This window comes from Hypanus sabinus, unplaced genomic scaffold (genome assembly GCF_030144855.1).
Source record: "Hypanus sabinus isolate sHypSab1 unplaced genomic scaffold, sHypSab1.hap1 scaffold_1195, whole genome shotgun sequence".
Taxonomy (NCBI): Eukaryota; Metazoa; Chordata; class Chondrichthyes; order Myliobatiformes; family Dasyatidae; genus Hypanus; species Hypanus sabinus.
Window position 1 is genome coordinate 94,706 of NW_026779256.1, and position 21,811 is coordinate 116,516.

Consider the following 21,811-nt stretch of genomic DNA (forward strand, 5'->3'; position numbering starts at 1 on the left):
GCAACATAACATCCCGGAATCTTGTTCTCATCTATAGATCCTAATTTCCGTTCCCATATCTAGAAAAATAGAGGGCTATGGGTAAGCCTGTTAATTTTTAAGCTTTTGGACAACTTTGCGGGTCGAAGGGCCTGTATTGTACTGCAGGTTGTCTATATTTCTATGCTCTATCTACCGAATGCCCAGTCACCATAGCGCGCATCTTTTCCACACTTCCGCTGTAACTTTTCCGTGCTCGGTCTACCACAGACAGAAAATGCAAGTTAACCTGTAGGGAGTCTTACAGACGAAGTCCCAAGGCCCTTTGCGCCTCGGTGTATTGTATTTTCTCCTCATTTAGAAAATAGGCAACATTTTCATTTCTTCTACCAAGCTGCTTACTTCTCGATACTGTATTACATTTACCCCTTCTTTGCACATTCCTAATGTCTAAGGTCTACTGTAGCTCCTCAAATTCCTCAAAACGACCTGTCCCTCCTCCTATCTTCATGTCTTCTGCAAAGAGTTAAATAAGGCCCTCAATTCCATCATCCAAATCATTGCCATTTAAATTAAAAATAAGCGGTCCCAAGAGGCACCCCTGTCGATAACCTCAAGTCACCGTCAGACAGGAAGAAAAGCCCCATTATACTTCCACTCTTTGTCTCTTGCCAAGTAGATACTCTTTTACCCATGCTCGAATATTTCATACAATACCATAGCTTGTTAAACACCGTCAGGTGTGGCACCTTATCAAAGTTCTTCTGAAAATCCAAGAACATAATATCGATTGATTCCCCTTGAAAAGCCCTGGTTGCTATGGCCAATTTTATTAACTGCATCCACGTACCCCGAAATCATATCCTTAACAATCAATTCCAACATCTTCCGAACCAGCGAGATGAGACTAACGAGTCTCTAATTTCCTTTGTTCTGCATCACTTCCTCCTTGAGATCGGAGAGGTTTTTGCAATTTTCCGATCTTCAGGAACCATTCAGAAAACATGTAATTCTTGCAAGATTATTGATAATGCGCACACAATCACTTCAGCCATCTCCTTCATAAACCTGGTGTGTACATTATCTGGTTATGTAACTTGTCTGCCTTCTAGTTTTCCCAAGAACCTTCTCTCTAGTAATGGTAACGTCACACATTTCATGTCCCTTAACAGCTGGAGCAACGACCATACGGCTAGTGTCTTCTACGGTGTTGCAAAAACATTGAGCTCGTCGGCCATTCCCTTGTCCCCATTACTACATCTCCAGCATCGTTTTCCAGTGGTCCGATATCCACTTTCGCCTGGATTTTACACTTTATGTATCTGAAGAAACTTTTGGTATCCTCTAGTATTATTGGCTAACTTACTTTTGTACTTCATCTTTACTTTCTTTATGACATTTTAGTTATCTTCTATTGGTTTAAAAAGTTTCCTTTGCTTCGGCTTGCTAGTAATTTTTGCAGCATTAACTGTCCTATATGGCATTTATGGCGGTTTTGATTAGCCATTGTAAGCCATGGTTGTGCTATCTTGTCACTAAGACTAATTCTTCTTCTTTGGACGTATGTATCAGGACGTTTCCGAATTGCCTACATAAATTCCAACCATTGCTGAACTGACTGCATGCATGCTGTTGTTATTTTCCAATCAATTCTGGCCAACTCCTCTTCTATGCCTCTGTAATTTCCGTTACTCCATTGTAAAACTGATACATCTGACTTTCACTTTTTTTCTTCTAATTTTAGGGTGAATTCAATCATAGAATAAACACTTTCCCCTAAGGGTTATTTTACCTTAAGCTTTATAAACAACTCTGGTTCATTGCACAACGTCCAATACAGATTAATTCATTCCTTAGTGGGCTCAGCCGTCAGCTGCTCAAAAAAGCCATCTCGTAGGCTTTATCGGAATTATCCATTTTGGAATCTCACACCAACCTGATTTTTCCAATCTACCTGCATATTGATATAGCCCATGGCTATTGTAACACTGATATTTTGGCAGAAGTTTTCTATCTCCCGTTGAAACTTGCAAAGACCACATCTTAAATAGTATATTACTCCAATAAGGGGATTTTGTTACGCTTGCAGTTCCTTAGTTCTATCCACAAAGACTCAACACCTTCCGACCCGAGGTCACCTCTTCATAATGACTCCATTTGTTTTGCTACCAACAGAACCACACCGTCCCCTTTGCCTTCCTGGCTATCCTTTCGATACAATGTGTATCCCTGGACATTGAGCTCCCAGCATCATCTCCTTTCAACCACGATTCAGTGAACCCTGAAACTGTTCTGGTCCGGTCCGGAGCCCGCAGTCCAGGACTTGATCTGGTCCGCCGACTCCGGACTCCGAGTCTTGTGGCCGTCCCTCCTTTGAATCTTGATCCAATAAGTCACACCTGTGGATCGTCGTGCCTTTTTGGACTCAAGGAGGCGCACCTGATGCCCATCGGCTGGCAGGTGTAGATAAGGGGCTCCGGAACAAAGTCCAGTTGGGGGGTCGTTCTGTTTGTCTTGTCCTGCTTCTCTTGTACGCTCTGGTCCAGCTGTTCCGTCCGGTTTTCCTTGCTGGCGCTATCGCGCTGTTTGCCTGTCTATCCCGTTCTACCCGTTCATCATGGCTGCCCTGCTTGCGCTTTTCGCCTGGATTCGTTCTGTTCATCCTGTTCGCCCCGGCTTGGTGCACTCACCGCTAATCAACTAGCTCTGTGAGTCAGTTCCAGAGTTACCCTGGGCCGAGTCCCCTACTTAAGACAGGCCAGGTTACCGTTGCCTGGCGGAGGACTTTGCCTCATTCCTACCCCTCGCTTCCGACGAGATGTGCCCCGCACCTGCTCAGGTTTCCCGCGTCTTGCCCAGTCCCGTGTTCCTGCCTGGGAGGCAGCTCTGCCCAGGAGTTATGCAGCCCGCCAGAGGCTCTGTTCACTGCATTCCTTGTCCGAAAGATCCATCCTCTAGCCTAGCCAAGACCCTGCCTTGCCATGAACTCCAGGGTCCTGCCTGGCCATGAACTCCAAGACCCTGTCTGTTCATGAACTCTAAGACTCTGTCTGGAAATGAACTCCAAGACCCTGCCTTGCCATGAACTACAGGGTCCTGCCTGGCCATGAACTCCACGACCCTGTCTGTTCATGAACTCCAAGACTCTGTCTGGAAATGAACTCCAAGACTCTGCCTGGCCATGAACTCCAATACCCTGCCTGGCAATGAACTCCAGAATCCTGCCTGGCCATGAACTCCAAGACCCTGTCTGGCCATGAACTCCAAGACCCTGCCTGGCCATGAACTCCAGGACCCTGCCTGGCCATGAACTCCAAGACCCTGTCTGGCCATGAACTCCAAGACCCTGCCTGGCCATGAACTCCAGGACCCTGCATGGCCTTGAACTGCAAGACCCTGCCTGGCCATGAACTCCAGGACCCTGCCTGGCCATGAACTCCAAGACCCTGTCTGGCCATGAACTCCAAGACCCTGCCTGGCCATGAACTCCAGGACCCTGCATGGCCTTGAACTGCAAGACCCTGCCTGGCCATGAACTCCAGGATCCTGCCTGCCCATGATCTCCAGGATCCTGCCTGGTCATGAACTCTAATACCCTGTCTGGCCATGAACTCCAAGACTCTGCCTGGCCATGAACTCCAAGACTCTGCCTGGCCATGAACTCCAAGACCCTGTCTGGCCATGAACTCCAGGATCCTGCGTCAGCATGAACTCCGGGATCCGCCTTGTCTTGCCTGAACTCCGGGAACCGACTTCCTCCTACCTTGTCTGAACTCTGGGACCCTCCTGCCTTCTCTGAAAAAGCTCTGTATCCCAGGATCACCTTTGAATGCCACGTCCCTCATGCACGTCGCGATTTACCCATCTTATTCTATCCTTTAGTTGTTCCTTTCCTGCCCCAGTACTTCAGTGCCTGCGTCCTGCATTTGGGTCTATTCCATTTCCCCCTATGACAGAAACATCGTATCTACCAGTCTGTAACTGATCTATAAATGTATCAATCTCCATTTTGTATGCTGCACGCATTAAAGTATGACACCTTTTCTACGGCAGTTCACATTTTTCGGTTGTTTCCGCGTTTTGTTTACAACACATCACGTTGACTGCCGTTTTACTCTGTCATCAGCCTCTCCTTGCTATGAGTCTCACTATACGTTGTCCATCTAACTCGTATTCAGCACTATCGTGCTGGTTCCCATTTCTCTGCCAAATTAGTTTAAACCCACTGGAACAACTATAAACGACACGTCGGCAAACAGTTAGACCCCAAGGGGTTCAAGTGAAGCCCATTTTTTAAAATGTCTTACCTTCCCCAGGAGAGCTCCTAGTCATCCATAAATGAGAACCACCAGCCCCTGCATCAGTTCTTCCATCACGCATTCACGTGCCAAATTATCCCTTTCTTACCAGCACCCGTACGTGACACAGGTGCAGATCCAGGGAGACCTGTTTCTCAGCATTCCACATCGCTCCCTGAAACCCTTACTCACATTGTCTACCGATGTCACTGGCGTCAAAGTACACCAAGGCCTCTGGCACTTCACCGTCACCCTTCGGAGTGCCATGGACACGATCCTGGCACCAGGGATGCATCATAACATCCGGATGTCTCCAGCGCGTCTAACGAACAACGTCTCTGTTCTTCTAACTAAGGAATCTCCTATCATCACTGGTCTACTTCTCATCTCCCTACTTTTCTGAGTCACAGCACCGGACGCAGTACCATACACCCGGTCACTGTAGTTCCCACTGATAGGTGGTCCCCCTCAATGGTAACTAAAGTTCTATACTTATTATTGAGGGGAACGGCCACGTGTGTGTTCTCAGCACTAGCTGAGCGTTCACTCTGTCTCCCAAAAGTCACCCAATTATCCGTCGGCTGGAACTTAGGTGTATCTACCTACCGGATGCTCCTATCTATCATCCTCTCCAGTATGTCGAGATTCATCATGCAGCTTTCTCTCGGGAGCTGCAGCTCAGTTCACGGGATACATGTGTTTATCTGGGAGACTAGATGTCTCCCAGAATTCCCACATCCCGCGAACATTGCGGAACAATTCCCACGTAGCCATTCTCACGATACTATGAAGTCATAGACGAGGAATGAACAAATAAAAGCCGAGGAAGTAACTTACAAGACAATTTACCTCACGCATACCTTATCTCAACAAAGCCACTCTCAAGTCTGTCACGCTCTGAAGAACGGCCGCTCGAAGAATGGACGTCCCGCTTGTATCTGTCTTATTTTATTGACTCTTTCTAATGAATATTTTTTGCTGATTCGTCTCTCCTCAACAAAGAGAAACTGCCGAGAAGCTCTTCCGTTAAAAACTCGATTGAAAGCTAAATATTTAAAAGCACTCCCTGACGTCGATTGCACAACTCAGATAAAACTGCCGCAAAACTTTCCTTATTAAATATTCGACGCAGTTTTGAATGAAATATAGCTCTTACGATACTCTGCCTGTTGCTGATTGTTCGCTCTTCGAATCAGACAAACTGCCGCGAAGTGATGCCTCAAAAATCGATCGTCATTCCGACTAAGAGAAAAGTGAGTTAGTCTGATTAAGAGATACAGAAAATTGGCTAGAAATTCTGCTCTTTTAAACCTTCAATGCGGATATCACTAAACGGTAGCTGCTTTTACGCAAATGCTAGGAGAAGTACACATCTCCTATTTACTGTCTGGCAATGTCAGGATTCATACTCTTCCAAATCTGTGTTTATCGCCACTCCAAATTAAAATCATCTTAATCATTCATCCAAAGTTTATGAATTGAACAATATCAGACGGTTATGTCTCCCATCATTCTTGTCTTACTTCTAGGAGTTTGTTTTTTGTTGAAATGTTTAGAGATGCGCAGTATTGGATATACTGTACACCACATGTACCGATAACAAAAGTGCATATTCTGGCACGCAATGACTTTACACAGCCTCACTTAGAAGATATTGCAACGATGTTTAAGAAAATCTTGTGTTTGGATGAGACTAAAGTGAGACTAATTACGCATCTGCCAGGTAATATCATCCCTACTGTGAAACCGTGTGGAAGTTTCAGCATATTATCGGGATGCTTTTCAGCAGCAGGGATCTGGAAATCTGTTCAGGATTGGGGGAAGGAAGAATGCTGCTAAATATAAATAAATCGTGGCTAAAACTTGTTGGTCTCTGACAGTCAGCTTAAGCTGGAGAGGAAGATCGTCTTTCAGCTGTACAACGACCCAAAGGATATCGCCAGGACAAAAATGGAGTTGCTTCAAATAGAGAAAACTGATGTCTTGGAGTGGCCCAGGCCACTGTAAAAAAACAAAAAAAAAATCAAAAACTGCAAGGTAAGCAGTTTAAAACTATAGACCTGTCTTTGTTCCGTTAACAGCTGCTAGAGGTGATTCAAATAATTACGGAGCAAAGACAGGTCTATAGTTTTAAACTGCTTACCTTGCAGTTTTTGATTTTTTTTTTGTTTTTTGATCATTTAGAAACATAGAAACATAGAAAATCTGCAGCACAATACAGGCCCTTCGGCCCACAAATTTGTGCCGAGCATGTCCCTACATTAGAAATTTCTAGGCTTGCCGACAGCTCTCTATTTTTCTAAGGTTCATGTACCTATCCAAAAGTCTCTTAAAAGACCCTATCGTATCCGCCTCCACCCCTGTTTCCGGCAGCCCATTACACCACTCACCACTCTCTGTGTAAAAAGCTTACTCCTGACATCTCCTCTGTGCCTACTCACCAGCACCTAAAACCCGTGTCCTCTTGTCGCAACCATTTCAGCCCTGCGAAAAAGCCTCTGTCTACCCACATGATCAATGCGTCTCAGCATCTTATAGACCTCTATCAGGTCATCTCTCGTCCTCCATCTGTCCAAGGAGAAAATACTAAGTTCACTCAACCTGTTCTCGTAAGGCATGCTCTCCTGATTTTGGGCTCAGCTGTTGAACAAAAAGGGAGCATGTGATTCACAAATACAATCCATGGATCAAAATCCATGGTTGTAATATTAATTTATGTGACCCAAGGATCGGGGGCTGAATACCGTTTCAAAGTCGAATCTGGTCAATTGAGGAAGCCGCTTATTTGGGACATTGTTTGAAAGTCGGAATTTCTATCATTTATTTGGGACACTGTACCACTTAATTGGGACAGGAGACTGCTGCTTCATTATCTTTAACCTGGGTTTGCATTTTGCAGGGAGCAACGCAACTGACATGGGTGGCATACTTTCATGCTGCGGAGCTCTGCTGGAACGCTGCTGCAAGGACAGAGTAGCTGATCGTGCCACAGAATCGAGTGACAGTGAACGAAGAGATTGTATCGAACGTACTCAATATAATGGAGATCCAGAGGCAGAACCCATTTTACATGAAGAGGCTGCTTTCAGCACAGATGTTTTGGAATCGTCTGAAAGCTTTGGAAATAGAGCAGGTTAGTAAATTTCAAGCAGTTTCAAATTAACCATTGAGTATCATGTAAAATATTACATAAGAACACTGCCTAATTCTGAAATTGGTGAGAAGACAGCTTACTATGTCAGCAGATTATAAAAGGACAGACACGTTTGATTACTCTGCTGGACATTTTTATAAAATGTAGCTGTTGAGGTAGATGAGCGTGAGTCAGTGGGCATGTCATACAACGTATTTCTCCATCCGTTCCTACATCGAGCACGGGGTAAAAATCCATGCCGCCAATTATACGCATACGTCGAACTAACCTATCAGCCCAAACGTCTTTGGAGTGTGGAAGAAAACCGGAAGCCCATGCGTTCACGCAGAGAAATATCGACCCCATAGGCAGAGCCTCTTCACAACAAACCTGGCACAAGTTGAACAACCTTGCAAGGAAATATGAGCATACCCTGCTCAGTCATATTTTGCAAAGCTAAAAGGGATTTATCCGAAACGGATGTTGGCTGTAATTACAGCATGAGAAGTGTCAGCTAAGTACTGGGCAAAGCGGGATGAATACTGTTCAACATTTCACTTATTAAATTTTAACTTTTTCATACTTTACCATTTTTTTTGTTTCCATTGTGTAAAGGAGCACGTGATCCACAAATAAAGAAGTATCATTTAAATCGATCAACATCTCTGGTTGTAATAAACATTTATGTGACTCTAGGGTGGGATTGATTACTTTAATAAGGCAGTCGAATCCTTTAATTGGGCCATCAATTAATAGGCCGGACGCTTATTTAAGACACCTCCCTAAGAAAACAACTCAGATCGAGAAAATATCTGCGATTTATTTCATTTATTTGGGACATTTTGCCACTTAATTGGACCAGGAAACTGTAGTCAAATAAATCTTCCCTAGCGTCAGTTTCTAATAGTTCTTAACCAGCATCAGCTCCGTGTTTCATTCCGCTTCAACATGGATTTGAAGTTTACAGATAGCAAAGCAAACGAAATGGGAGGAGCACACAGTAAAATTCTATCAGAAAACCTACCGCATGAGGAGTGTGATCATGCCACAAAATGGAGTGAAAATGAACACAAAGATTCAAAAGCTATGCACAAGTGGAGCCAATTCTCATAATGGGTTTCCCTTTGACATAGATGTTCCGGAAGTGTCTGGAAGCTTTGAACCTGAAGCATGTTGGTAGATTGCAAAATAGTTTCAAATAAACCATTGAGTACCTTGTCAAATACTTCATAAGAACTGATTCTGACATTCATGAAACGATAGCATACAGTTTGAGCAGGTTTATCAAAGGGCAGACATGTTTAATTAGAAGCTTCACATCAAAAGTAGCCGGACAAATCGATGAGCAGGAGCCAGTGGACTTGACATACAGTGTACACCACACCCCATCCCATCCTTCATACAACACGTCAGGATATGTTCGCGCCACCTAATATATGCAAGTAATCAATTAAGCTACTAGCCCAAACATGTTTGGAATTCGGTAGGATACCGGAAACACAGGGAGAACGTATAGGCTACTTAACCAGCTGCGGGATTTAAACGCAGGTCGCTACTGCATAAAGACACTTTGCTAACCGCTATGCTACAATGCCGCCCTAACCTAAAATCCTAAACTGTTCAAACATTCCCTCTAACCGAAGTCCTGTAACTCAGGCACATTGCTGTATATTTTTCTCTGCGCTATATCAATCTTATTGATATATTCCCTATAGCAGGCAACCAGAACCGAAATCTGGGTTATTAAGCTGCCAGTCCTGCCTCTCCCTCAACCAAATCTCACCAATCGCTACATTATGATCCATATGCTAAGCTTATAGGCCTTATGAACAATATTCCCTGCACTAATATAGACGCAATTGCAATCAATTTCCATTCATGAATTTATGTACAGGCCTGGCATATTTTCCGTGCAGCTCCTCCACTATCTGCCCATTATCCAGTAATCGTACCATCTGTCCAGTGGTTCCCATTCCCTGCAACTCTAGTTAAAAAGCCTCTGAGTGCTGATAGTAAACCTCCCCGCAATGATATTAGTCCGTCCATCGTGAAATTAAAGTGCAGACTGCTATGTCTATACAGATCTCAGCTTCCCTGGAAGAGAGCCAATGATCGACAAATCTGGTCATACCTCCTCAAACAACTCGGTAGCTACATTTTAAACTGTGTTATCTTCCTTTTTTCTGGTCTCGGTAGCACTAGGGACAGGTAACCTCCCTGAGATAACAAACCTGGTAGTCATGTCATCCTGCCATTTAATTAGCACCCAAGTCCCCAAACACTCTTTGCAGGACCTTGTTACCTTCCTACCTATTTCATCGGTACTGAAGTGTACGGATACCTGAGGCTGCTCACCCTCCCAGTTAAAAATGTTACAGACTCGATATGAGATGGCCTTGTCTCTGGCATCTTGGAGGAAACCTGACAATCGGGGATGCTGTTCTACCCTATCACTACTGCCTGCCTGCTTTGCCATCGTCTCTTCTGCCTCACAGAGCCAGGCAGTGGCAGACACCTGACGCTGCAGATCACCTCTGCTGAGCCATCCTCCCGACCGTATCCGAATCAGTATACATGCTATTGAGAGGAACGGGGACAGGGATACCCTGCACTGTCTACTATCTGCTTAGTCCCTACTGACTATTACACAATTAACTGTGTTCTGCACCTTAGGTATAACTACCCGTCCTTATTACCTGTCAATCAAATCCTCAGCATCCCAAATATTCCAGAGTCCATCCAGCTCCTGCTCCAGTTTCGCAATGTTCTCTGGCAGAAGCTACAGCTGGATGAACTTCTTGCAGATGTAGTCGGCAAAGACACTGGAGGTCTTTCATTCTCACATCCCACAAGAAGTGTATTCCACTGTGTTGGCATCCTCACTCTCTGATTGTGCAATAAAAAGGAGGAAACTTACCCTTAAGTCAAACGATATTCTTTGCCTCTACCCGCCGAACTTCTTAAGCAAATCCTTTATGGGGACCAATGGTCCACTATCCGGAGGGCAGAATCCGAGTCTGCAACAGACAGTGCTGGATGGTCTTAAAGGGGCTTGAAAGGGGCTGAGGAAGTGGTGGACACGTTTTCTGACAGGTTAGATTTAAAATACGCAATTTTGCCTTTACTGTTGATACAGTTCTACTTATGTTGAGAAACATCAGGCAAATTTCATCCGAAGACTGGCAACCATTTTGATACCTGGGTACACTTCTGCTCTTCCATCGTCGTCGATGAAGACCTCGACACTATTTGATGATGGTGTCGAGACTAGGGCCTAATTTGGATTTAAGTGAGGGAGAGTTGCACAACGTCAGCCTCAAACTCTCTTCCCAATTCCCATCTGGTTCCAGTGGCAGCACAAGAGTCGAGACGGCTGGAGATGGGACTGGGCGCAGTGCATGACCAGGACAACTTCTGTGTCTTGTTCCACGACGCTTGAAGAGATCGCCTTCTTGACCGTTGGACCTGCCATTGGTCTCGTCCGCTCTGTCCGCCGGAGTCTGCCTTCACATGCTGGGATAGACAACTCCCTATCTCACCGAGGGTTTGATACCCGTCGGCTACCCTCACCTGGTTTAGCCGGCTTGTCGAACCCGTTGTCCGGGGTGTGGCCGCTGTCGCAAGCAAACAGCTGCGGGTAACCACAAATGAGAGTGGGGATCAAAGGTGGACAAACCTCTCTGAAAAGGACGCGACATGTTCCCCACCAGAGGCGCTACCCCTTCCTGATATCCCATACAATCCCTTGCACAGCAGAACCAGGGAGAATCGCACGTCAAAGAATTAAACTGGCAGCTGAAAGGAGGAGAGAACTGTGTGGAGTTTTAAATAGCCGATATGGTAGCATTGCCGTAACTCTGCAGTTCTATCAACGTTGGGCAGGATACAGGTTCAGAACTCACTACAGTGTCTGGAATAGTGATATGATAGCATAAATCAGTGGTGAACAGCCAACGTCCATAATTTTCAGCACCAAATTTGTACATATAACCCACTCAAGGAACACGACCTGACCCCGTTAACCTCCCTCAAATATAGCATTTAGTCTGATGTCAAGAAATCTCAATTTTGCTTTTATCAGACCTTAAAACCTACTCCTCCTTGACTTCAGAGACTCCCATATGCCTTCTGGCAAACTCTAGCTGAGATTTAATGTGAGTTTTTTTTTTTTTGTTTTTAACAGTGCCTTTCTCTTTGACACTCTCCCATAAAGCTGCGACTTGTGAAGCACCCAGGAACAGTTCTTGCCTGTGCAGTCTCCACCATTTCAGGGACTGACGCTTGTTAGTCCTCCATTGTCATAGGTCTGTTGGTGGCCTGCCTCACTGGTGCCCTTGCACGGGCACTCAGGTTTTGAGAACATCTGCTCTGGGCAGATTTACAGCTGTGTCATTTTCTTTCCATTTCTCCATGATTAACTTAACTGTACTCCAAGGGAGACTTACTGACTTGTTAATGTTCTTTTATCGATCTTCTAACCTTTTCATGGAGTTGCTTTGAGTGTTCCTTTGTCTTTAGGGTGTATTTTCTGCCAGGATACTGACTCACCGAAAGCTGGGCCTTCCAGATACAGCTGAATTTTTACTACAATCAATTACAACACCTAGACTATATATAGGACTCCAAAAACAGATATCCATTAAACTAATTATGTGAGATCTAAAGCCAATTGGCTGCCCCAGTGCTGATTTTGTGTCTCATGTTAAAATAGGATGAATGCCGATGCAATCAAATATTTTGTGTTTTATATATGTTATTAATTCCGATGACATTTCAAGAGAGCTGTTTTTACTTTGAACACAAAATTATTTTTATGTTGATCAGTGTTACCCACATTAAATCTCCAGCATATTAGAGTTCCACAATGTTATGATGACCATGTAACCTACTCTAGAAACGGCTTAGAACTTCCACCTTGGATCCCATGCCTCCTTACTTTCTCAATAATCCTTACATGGGGTACTTTATCAAATGCCTTGCTGAGATCCATATACTCTACATCAACGCTCTTCATCAACGTGTTTTGTTACATCCTCAAAAATTCGGTCAGGTTCATCAGGCATGCCTGGCCCTTCACAAAGCCATGCTGGCTAACCCGAAACAGATTATGTCTCTCCAAATGCTCTCTCGGTATCTTCTCCAATATTTTGCTTATCACTGAAGTAAGTCTCATTGATCTTTAGTTTACTGTGTTATCTCTACTCCATTTCTTGAACAGGGGAACAATGTTTGCAACCTTCCAATCCGATGGAACCTCTCCCGTCCTTATTGATGATGCAATGATCATCGCCAGAGGCTCAGCAATCTCCCTACTCGCTTCTCTCAATAGCTTGGGCTATATCTCGTCCCGGCGGTTATCTAATTTAATACCTTTCCAAAGTTCTAGTGCATCCTCTTTCCTAATGGCTATACACTCAAGATTTCAGTCCACTGTAAGTCATCCCCACATTTCGTGGTGAATACTGAAGCAAAGTATTCATTAAGTAACTCAGAATATTTGAAATAATCGGCAGATTCAGAAACTTCTGTTGAGAATATAGCGGTGAATTTTAACTAAACCAAGTGTTACAAGAGTGTAGGGAGCGAACCCAAGGACAGGACACGGGCCGGAGATTGAGTCTAAATTCTTACACGGGTGTAAACGCCGAACAGCAAATAGAGCTCTGATATGGAGCCTTGACATGGAGCCTTGATTTAGAGCCTTGACACGAAATCCTGACGCGGAGCCTTGACTCAGAGAAGTGGAGTCTGAGAGGTAAACCCGGAAAAAGGAGCTAGACAGAACAAACGGTTCTAAGCGGTCAGGGAACGTAGTTACATCATAGGAAAAAAGACCAACGGACTGGAGACTAGTGGTTGTGACGCCGAGGTTCTTGTACTGCAGTTCTTGGTGGAGACCAGGTGTTCTGTCATCAAAACGAATTAGCAGTAAATGGGAAATTAACAATCGGAATTAAGGCATAATCAAAGGGGATTAGGAGCAGAATAGGGGATTAACGATCGGGACCAGGACAATGCCTCCGCCCTCAACGGGATCCTCCATGCGAACCAGCAGGCTTGTTCAGATGGGCCGGATGGAAATCACGAATGAGGGAAGGGTCCAAGATAGATAGATAGATAGATAGATAGATAGATAGATAGATAGATAGATAGATAGCTACTTTATTCATCCCCAAGGGGCAATTCAACATTTTTCCAGTGTCCCATACACATATTGTAGCAAAACTAATTATATACAGTATTTAACTCAGTATAAATATATGCATCTAAAATCACCCTCCCAAAAATCATTAATAAATAGCTTTTAAAAAGTTCTTAAATAGTTTACTAAAGTGCATTGAGTGGTAACTTAATCTCAGTCCTAACCCCGGCACTTTAACATGTCTTGCCCCTGGTGGTTGAATTGTCGAGCCGAATGGCGTTGGGGAGTAATGATCTCTTCATCCTGTCTGAGGAGCATTGCATTGACAGCAACCTGCTGCTGAAGCTGCTTCTCTGTCTCTGGATGGTGCTGTGCAGAGGATGTTCAGGGTTTTCCATGATTGACCGTCGCCTACTCAGCGCCCTCTTCTCTGCCACCGATGTCATACTCTCCAGTTCTGTGCCCACGACAGAGCCCGCCTTCCTTACCAGCTGATTAAGACGTGAGGCGTCCCTCTGCTTAATGCTGCCTCCCCAGCACGCCACCACAAAGAAGAGGGCGCTCTCCACAACTGACCGATAGAACATCTTCAGCAGCTCACTACAAACAAGATGAAGGAGAAGGCAATCCAGAAACGTTGCTCCAGCTGTATCCCTCCCAATCGAACAGGTACCGGATGCCCCTTCCTCGGCGGCCCACATGCAGTATTCGCCAGACGGTGTATGGTGGGTGGTCGTCAATGATCCGCCCGGATGGAGGGTGTTGGGCAGGAGGGTACAAAGGGCAGACAGAGACCGGTTTCAATTGGTAAACATGGAATGTAGGATGGATGTGCATAGGTCTGGGCAGTTTGAGTCGAACTGACATGGGGTTTATAATACGCTCAATCGCGAAAGGTCCTAGGAAGAGAGGGGCGAGTTTCATGGGCCGAAGGGGATAGGTAGCACGGAAATGGCCGGACTGGCTGCAATGTAGACACTCACCTGCTCTCAGTCTCCGGAGCCGCTCAGCGGGAGAAAGGCGGTTCCGTCCCAGCAGCATGAGTTCCTCTGCCGGGGCGGTGGGAATGGCAGGAGGAGAAAGACTATGGCGTTCTATTGGACGATTGTCCACCCTGGTAGCTGGGGAGATGAATGAATCCAGTTTGTCATGGTCATCTCTGAGCCAACTCGCTGAGACCACTCCGAAATACATAGAAACTTAGAAAACCTATAGTTGTGGTGAAACTGACCCTACACTAGCTATTACTAGGACTACCGTAGCCCTCTATTTTGAAGCTCCATGTACCTATCCAAAATTCTCTTAAAAGGCCCTTTCGTATTCTCCTCCACCACTATTGCCGGCAGCCCATTCCATGTACTCACCACACTCTGCGTACAAATAATGGCCCTGATATCTCCTCTGCACCTACTCCCAAGCACCTTACACCTGTGCCCTCTTGTGGCAACCATTTCTGCCCTGGGAAAAGGCCTCTGACTACCCACACGATCAATGCCTCTCATCATCTTATACACCTCTATCAGGTCAACTCACCTCTCATCCTCCGTCGCGCCAAGGTGAAAAGGCCGAGTTCACTCAAACTATTCTCATAAGGCATGCTCCACAATCCAGGCAACATCTTTGTAAATCTCCTCTGCATCATTCCTATGGCTTCCACATCCTTCCTGTAGTGAGTCGACCAGAGCTGAACACAGTACACCAAGTGGGGTCTGACCAGGGTCCTACATAGCTGCCACATTACCTCTCTGCGCCTAAACTCAGTTCCACGATTGATGAAGGCCAATGCACCATATGCCTTCTTAACCACAGAGTCAACCTTCGCAGCTGCTTTGAGCGTCCTATGGACTCGGACCCCAAGATCCCTCCGATCCTCCAGACTGCCAAGAGTTTTATCATTAATACTATATTTTGCCATCATATTCGACTTACCAAAATGAACCACTGAACACTTATCTGGGTTGAACTCCATCTGCCACTTCTGAGCCCAGTTTTGCATCCTATCAATGCTCCTCTCTAACCTCTGTCAGCCCTCCACACTATCCAGAGCACTTCCAACCTTAGTGTCATCAGCAAACTTACTAAGTCATCTCTCCATTTCCTCATCCAGGTCATTTATAAAAATCACGTAGAGTAAGTTTCCCAGAACAGATCCCTACGGCACTCCAGTATTCACCAAACTCCATGCAGTGTATGACCCCTCTGCAGCCACACTTTGCCTTCTGTGGGCAAGCCAGTTCTGGATCCACAAGGCAATGTCCCCTTGGATCCCATGCCGCCTTAGTTTCTCAATAAGACTTGCATGGGTTACCTTATCAAATGCCTTGCTGAAATGCATAAACACTACATGTACAGCTCTTCCTTCATCAATGTATTCAGACACATACTCAAAAAGTACAATCAGACTCATAAGGCACAACGTGCCCTTGACAAAGCCATGCTGACTAATTTCCAAATTTCCATAAATCTTCCTCTGAGGATCTTCTCTATCGATTTCAGGATAGCAATCTCAGGATTGCTACCAGTGTCACGTGCAGGTGGGTTTAGAAATAGTAAGATAGTGCAGATCAACTCGTGGCTGAAGACATGTTGAAGGAGGGAGGGCTTCAGATTTATAGATAATATTTATAAGATTTATAGATAATTGGGCAATTTTCCAGGGAAGGTGGAACCTGTTCCGCCGGGACGATTTACATCTGAACTGGAGAGGAACAAATATTCTTGCAGGTAGGTTTTCTAGGGAGGCTCCAGTGGATTTAAGCTAGATCAGATGGGGGGAGGGGAACCGGCGTTTGGGAAAAGATGTACGGGAGAAGCGAAAATAAGAAGACAGTAACGTTCTTTGTACTGTTAGAGATAAACAGAGCGGAAGAAGTGGGGAATTTCTTAAATGCATTTATATTAATGCTAGGAGCATTGTAAGAAAGGTGGATGAGAGAGCATGGAATTATACCTGGAAATATGATGTTGTAGCTATTAGTGAAACATGGTTGCAGGAGGGGTTTGATTGGGAACTAAATATTCCTGGATTTCGTTGCTTCAGGTGTGATAGAATCGGAGGGACAAGGCGGTGGGGGAGGTGTTGCGTTGCTTGTCAGAGAAAATATTACAGCAGTGCTCCGATGGGATAGATGAGAGGGTCGTCTAGGGAGGCTATTTAGATGGAATTGAGGAATGGGAAAGGTCTAGTAACACTTATAGGGGTGCATTATAGACCACCTAATGGGGAGCGAGAATCGGAGGAGCAAATTTGCAAGAGGTAGCAGATATTTGTAGTAGGCACAGGGCGGTGATTGTCGGAGATCTTAATTTTCCACACATAGACCGGGTTGGAGTTTCTAAAAAGTACGCAGGATAGTTTTTTTTTTTGCAGCAATACATAGAGATACCGACTAGTGAAGGGGCAGTGTTGGATCTCCTGTGAGGGAATGAAATAGGTCCGGTGACGGAGGTATGTATTGGGGAGAACTTCGTGTCCAGTGATCACAATACCATTAGTTTCAATATAATAATGGAGAAGGATAGGAATAGACCCAGGGTTGAGATCCTTGATTGGAGAAAGGCCAACTTTGAGGAGACGAGAAAGGATTTAAAAGGAGTGGACTGGGACAATTTGTTTTGTGGGAAGGATGTAAAAGAAAACTGGAGGTCTTTTAAAGTTGAAATTTTGAGGGTACAGAATCCTTATGTTCCTGTTTGGTTAAAAGGAAAGGTTAAAATTTGAGAGAGACATGGTTTCAAGGCATATTAGAAGTTTGTTTAGTAAAAAGAGAGATATCTACAATTAACATCAGCAGCATGGAGTAAGTGAGGTGTTCGAGGATTATAAAGAATGTAAGAAGAATCCTATGAAAGAGATTAGAAAAGCTAAAAGAAGATACGAGGTTGCTTTGGCAAATAAGGTGAAAATAAATCCAAAGGGTTTCTACAGTTATATTAATAACAACAGGATAGTGAGGTATAACATTGGTCCCTTAGAGAATCAGAGTGGGCAGCTATGTGAGGAGCCGAAAGAGATGGGATATATTTTGAAAAAAATATTTTCTTCGTATTCACTGAGGAGCAGGATATTGAATTGTATAAAGTAAAGGAAACAAGTAGGAAAGTTATGGAAACTATAATTATTAAAGAGGAGGAAGTACTGGTGCTTTTAAGGAATATAAAAGTGGATAAATCTCCAGATCCTGACAGGATAATCCCTAGCACCTTGAGGGAAGTTAGTGTAGAAATAGCAGGGGCTCTGACAGAAATATTTCAAATGTCATTAGAAACGGAGACGGTGCCAGAGGATTGGCGTATTGCTCATGTGGTTCCATTGTTTAAGAAGGGTTTTAAGAGTAAACCTTGCAATTACAGTCCTGTCAGTTTGACGTCAGTGGTGGGTAAATTAATGGAAAATATTATTAGAGATGCTATATATAATTATTTGGATAGACAGTGCTGATTAGGAACAGTCAACATGGATTTGTGCGTGGATGGTCAAGTTTGACAAACTACCTGAATTTTTGAAGAGGTTACGAGGAAAGTTGACCAGGGTAAAACAGCGGATGTTGACTATATGGACCAGTGAGACTTGTAACATGGTTCCGAACGGAAGGGTAGTTAGGAAGGTTCAATCGTTAGGTATTAATATTGAAGTAGTAAAATGGATTCAACCGTGGCTGGATGGGAGATATCAGAGAGTAGCTGTGGATAATGGTTTGTCAGGTTGGAGGCAGGTGAATACTGGTGTGCCACAGTGGTCTGTATTGGGTCCAAAGTTGTTTGTCATATACATTAATGATCTGGATGATGGGGTGATAAATTGTACCAGTAAGTATGCAGATGATACAAAGGTCGGTGGCGTTGTGGATAATGAAGTAGGTTTTCAAAGCTTTCAGAGAGATTTAGGCCAGTTAGAAGCGTAGGCTGAACGATGGCAGATGGAGTTTAATGCTGATAAGTGTGAGGTGCTACATTTTGGTAGGAATAATCCAAATAGGACATACATATTAAATGGTAGAGCATTGAAGAATTCAGCAGAACAGAGTGATCTAGGAATAATAATGAATTGTTCCCTTAAGGTGGAATCTCATGTGGATAGGGTGTTGAAGAAAGCTTTTTGTATGCTGGCCTTTATAAATCAGAGCATTGAATATAGGAGTTTGGATGTAATGTTAAAATTGTACAAGTCATTGGTAAGGCCGAATTTGGAGTATTGTGTACAGTTGCGGTCACCGAATTATAGGAATTATATCAACAAAGTAGAGAGAGTGCAGAGAACATTTACTAGAATGTTACCTAGGATTCAGCACCTAAGTTACAGGGAAAGGTTGAACAAGTTAGGTCTTTATTCTTTGGAGCGTAGAAGGTTGAGGGAGAACTTGATAGAGGCATTTAAAATTAAGAGTGAGATAGATAGAGTTGACGTGGATAAGCTTTTTTTTCCGTCGAGATTAGGGGGATTCGAACAAGAGAACATGAGTTAAGATTTAGGGGGCAAAAGCTTGAGGGTAACAGGAGGAGGAATTTCTTTACTCAGAGAGTGGTAGCTGACTGGAACGAGCTTCCAGTCGAAGTGGTAGATGCTGGTTCGGTATTGTCATTTAAAGTAAAATTAGATAGGTATATGGACAGGAAAGGATTGGAGGGTTACGGGCTGAGCGCCGTTTAGGTGAGATTAAGCGTTCGGCACGGACTAGAAAGGCCGGGATGGCCTGTTTCCGTGCTGTAATTGTTATATGGTTATATATTTATAAATTATGAACCACTGAGGTAAGACTCACTGGTCTATAATTTCCTGGTCTTCCACTGCTCCCTTTCAAGAGTAACAGAACGATATCGGGAAAGGTCACGGGTATGCTGGCGAATTATTTTAATTTATAAATATTGCCTTGACTCTGTGTCTGGGTTTAATTTAATATCGGCAATTTACAAACTATTTGTGAAGGGACTGATCTGAGAGATGAGAGAGAGAGAAACATCTCTGCGCGAACTTAGGAGTACAATTACTGTCTACATGCTGTTCTTATTAGCAGTCTGTGATGCACATTAACACAGTGAGGTATTCCAGAACACAAGTCATTCTGCAGATGCTAGAAGTTTCAAGTAACACAAAGACACACTGAATACTGACAGAACTTAACAGGTCAGGAAGCATCCATGGTGAGGAATAAACAGTTGACGTTTCAGATCATGACCACAAGGAATAGAATGTAATGTGGCAAAATCTAGAATTTCTGTCCCCTCATTTCCAGTCCCAATGAATGACCTTGGCCCGAAATATCAATTGCTTATTCTCCTCCATGGATGCTGCCTGACCCGCTGAGTTCCTCCAACATTTTGTGAAATATCCCAGAGATTTGCCAAGGAAGGGATTGAATAGGCAGGCAGAGCACCAGAATCTGACCAGAGCAAAGCAGTTCTAATGGGCAGTACGAAGATAGTTATGTCCAATGGTCTCTGTATTCTTAGGAATAAGCAGTGTCCTTTCCAGAGTCGACGTTTATTCTCGGAGACAAGAAAGATCTTCTTTCAGCAGATGTAACTATACATCCCAACACCCCACAATCCACACCCCACCAACCACACATTCCGGGACCGCGCCCATTGCCCCAGATACTTCAGAATATGTTTTGTGACCTGCTGCGCACCATCTTCAGCTACCAGAGAGAAAGTTACTGCCCGATATGGTGTCAGGCCTCAGTAATTTCCTTAATCCTCCCCATTTTCCTTCACAGGTCCGAGTTCAGTGATCACCGAGCTCTTGGCAAGCTGGAACGATTTCCAGCTGCTGCAGCTGACGAACTTCTACGGGGACAGGCTGGAGCAGGCGATGGAAGGAGGGGTGCACGAAGTGAGCCAGGCGTTAACGGTCGAGAATCAGTTCAGCGGAGAGGAACATCGGGTGAGTGGAAGGGAGAATGGGTTTGACTTCTCGCGCATCACGTGTCGGAAATCTGTCTCATCGCATATGAAATTAGATAAAAGAACAGCGAGGACATAAATACTGTTCATACAACCTCAAACATGTGAATCTGAACCAGTGATAGAAAAGGGTGAAAAGGGTGACGGCCCAGTGTGATCCCGTTACAGAGCACATCATTTACTTCTTATTCTCTGTGTGATGTCAGTCCCCAATATGTTCACCGTTACTCTTCACAGAAAATCACTGATCTCGCTGATAAGGGAGAGCGGGCGGACAGTTCTAAACTCCTCCTGAGCCTGGTGATGGAGAAAGGCTCCCGCGCCCGGAGGGTGATGTGGGAAACCTTTGTCAAAATGCGGAATGCAGTCCCAAAGTTCGACAAAATACTGAAGGAAATACAGGGATATGGTGAGATGATATCAGAGATTAATTTAAATTTGGATTGAAACACAGAACACTTAACAATTTTACACATTATTCCCTCAATTTCTTCAAATTCATACAGGCTGTGATCCCTCCCATCGATCAAACCCCGCTCAAGATTTACTTAAGGTTCTCAGTGAGCTGAAAGGTAAGTGAACATGCATCGAACATTGAAGGGTTATACACTGGAATAGGCCATTAGGCAAATAATATTGTACCGAATCAGCTAAGATGTAAATCAAATGCACTCAAACTCTAGTCTTTCCTTCCTGCACCATGTCCATGTGCCTCCATCTTCCTTCCATCCATAGGCCTGTCCAAACGTCTCTTGAAAACTTCAAAGAATTAGCAGGCAGTGCTTTCCAGGCATCTATGACACTGATTAAAAAAAAACTATCCCTCACATCCCCCTTCATTTATATACTCTCTCACGTTCAATGAATTCCCTCTGGTAATAGACATTTCAACCGTGACAAACCGATTTTCTCTATCCACTCGATCTATTCCTCTCATAATCTTGTAAACCTGTGTCAGAGCCCCCCTCGTCCTCCGATGATCCAGAGAAAACAAGCTAATTTTATCCAGCCTCTCATGATAGCACATGCCCTCTAAACCAGGCAGAATCCCGGTGAACTTCTTCTGCTCCCTCTCTAAAGCCTCAACATCCCTCCGGTAGTGGGGTGATCAGAACGGTACGCAGTGGCCCAGATGAGGCTGAGGCGGAGTTCATCAAGTTGAAACTTGGCCTCTGTTTCCACCAACAGTTGTAATTTGCGTCGGGCGGTTCAGTTTTTGAGCCCCAAGGATCTGACCAGGTAAATATTGGAACTGAGACAGAGAACACAGTGAGACACAGGGAAACGTGTTTGCTAGAGGGAGAGTTTTCAAAGGACATTTTGTGGAAAGAGGCAGAGAGCTGGCGAGTTTGAGGA

At 44.4% G+C, this 21,811-nt stretch overlaps 1 protein-coding gene across 8 annotated transcripts in view; it reads left to right on the top strand.

Moving 5' to 3' along the window:
- The window catches only part of LOC132386546 (NACHT, LRR and PYD domains-containing protein 3-like), a 102,543-nt gene that overhangs the window by 68,419 nt on the left and 12,313 nt on the right, over nt 1-21,811 (top strand). For 7 of the 8 annotated variants that reach the window (XM_059958818.1, XM_059958823.1, XM_059958817.1 and 4 more), the window contains 4 exons: nt 7,177-7,410; nt 20,269-20,435; nt 20,693-20,864; nt 20,962-21,027. In XM_059958818.1, the coding sequence (XP_059814801.1) occupies nt 7,194-7,410; nt 20,269-20,435; nt 20,693-20,864; nt 20,962-21,027 (622 nt within the window). In that variant the 5' untranslated portion in view covers nt 7,177-7,193. Of the gene's footprint in view, nt 1-7,176; nt 7,411-14,030; nt 14,222-20,268; nt 20,436-20,692; nt 20,865-20,961; nt 21,028-21,811 lie in introns of those variants that run through there. The other variant, XM_059958825.1, reaches the window with a different exon arrangement.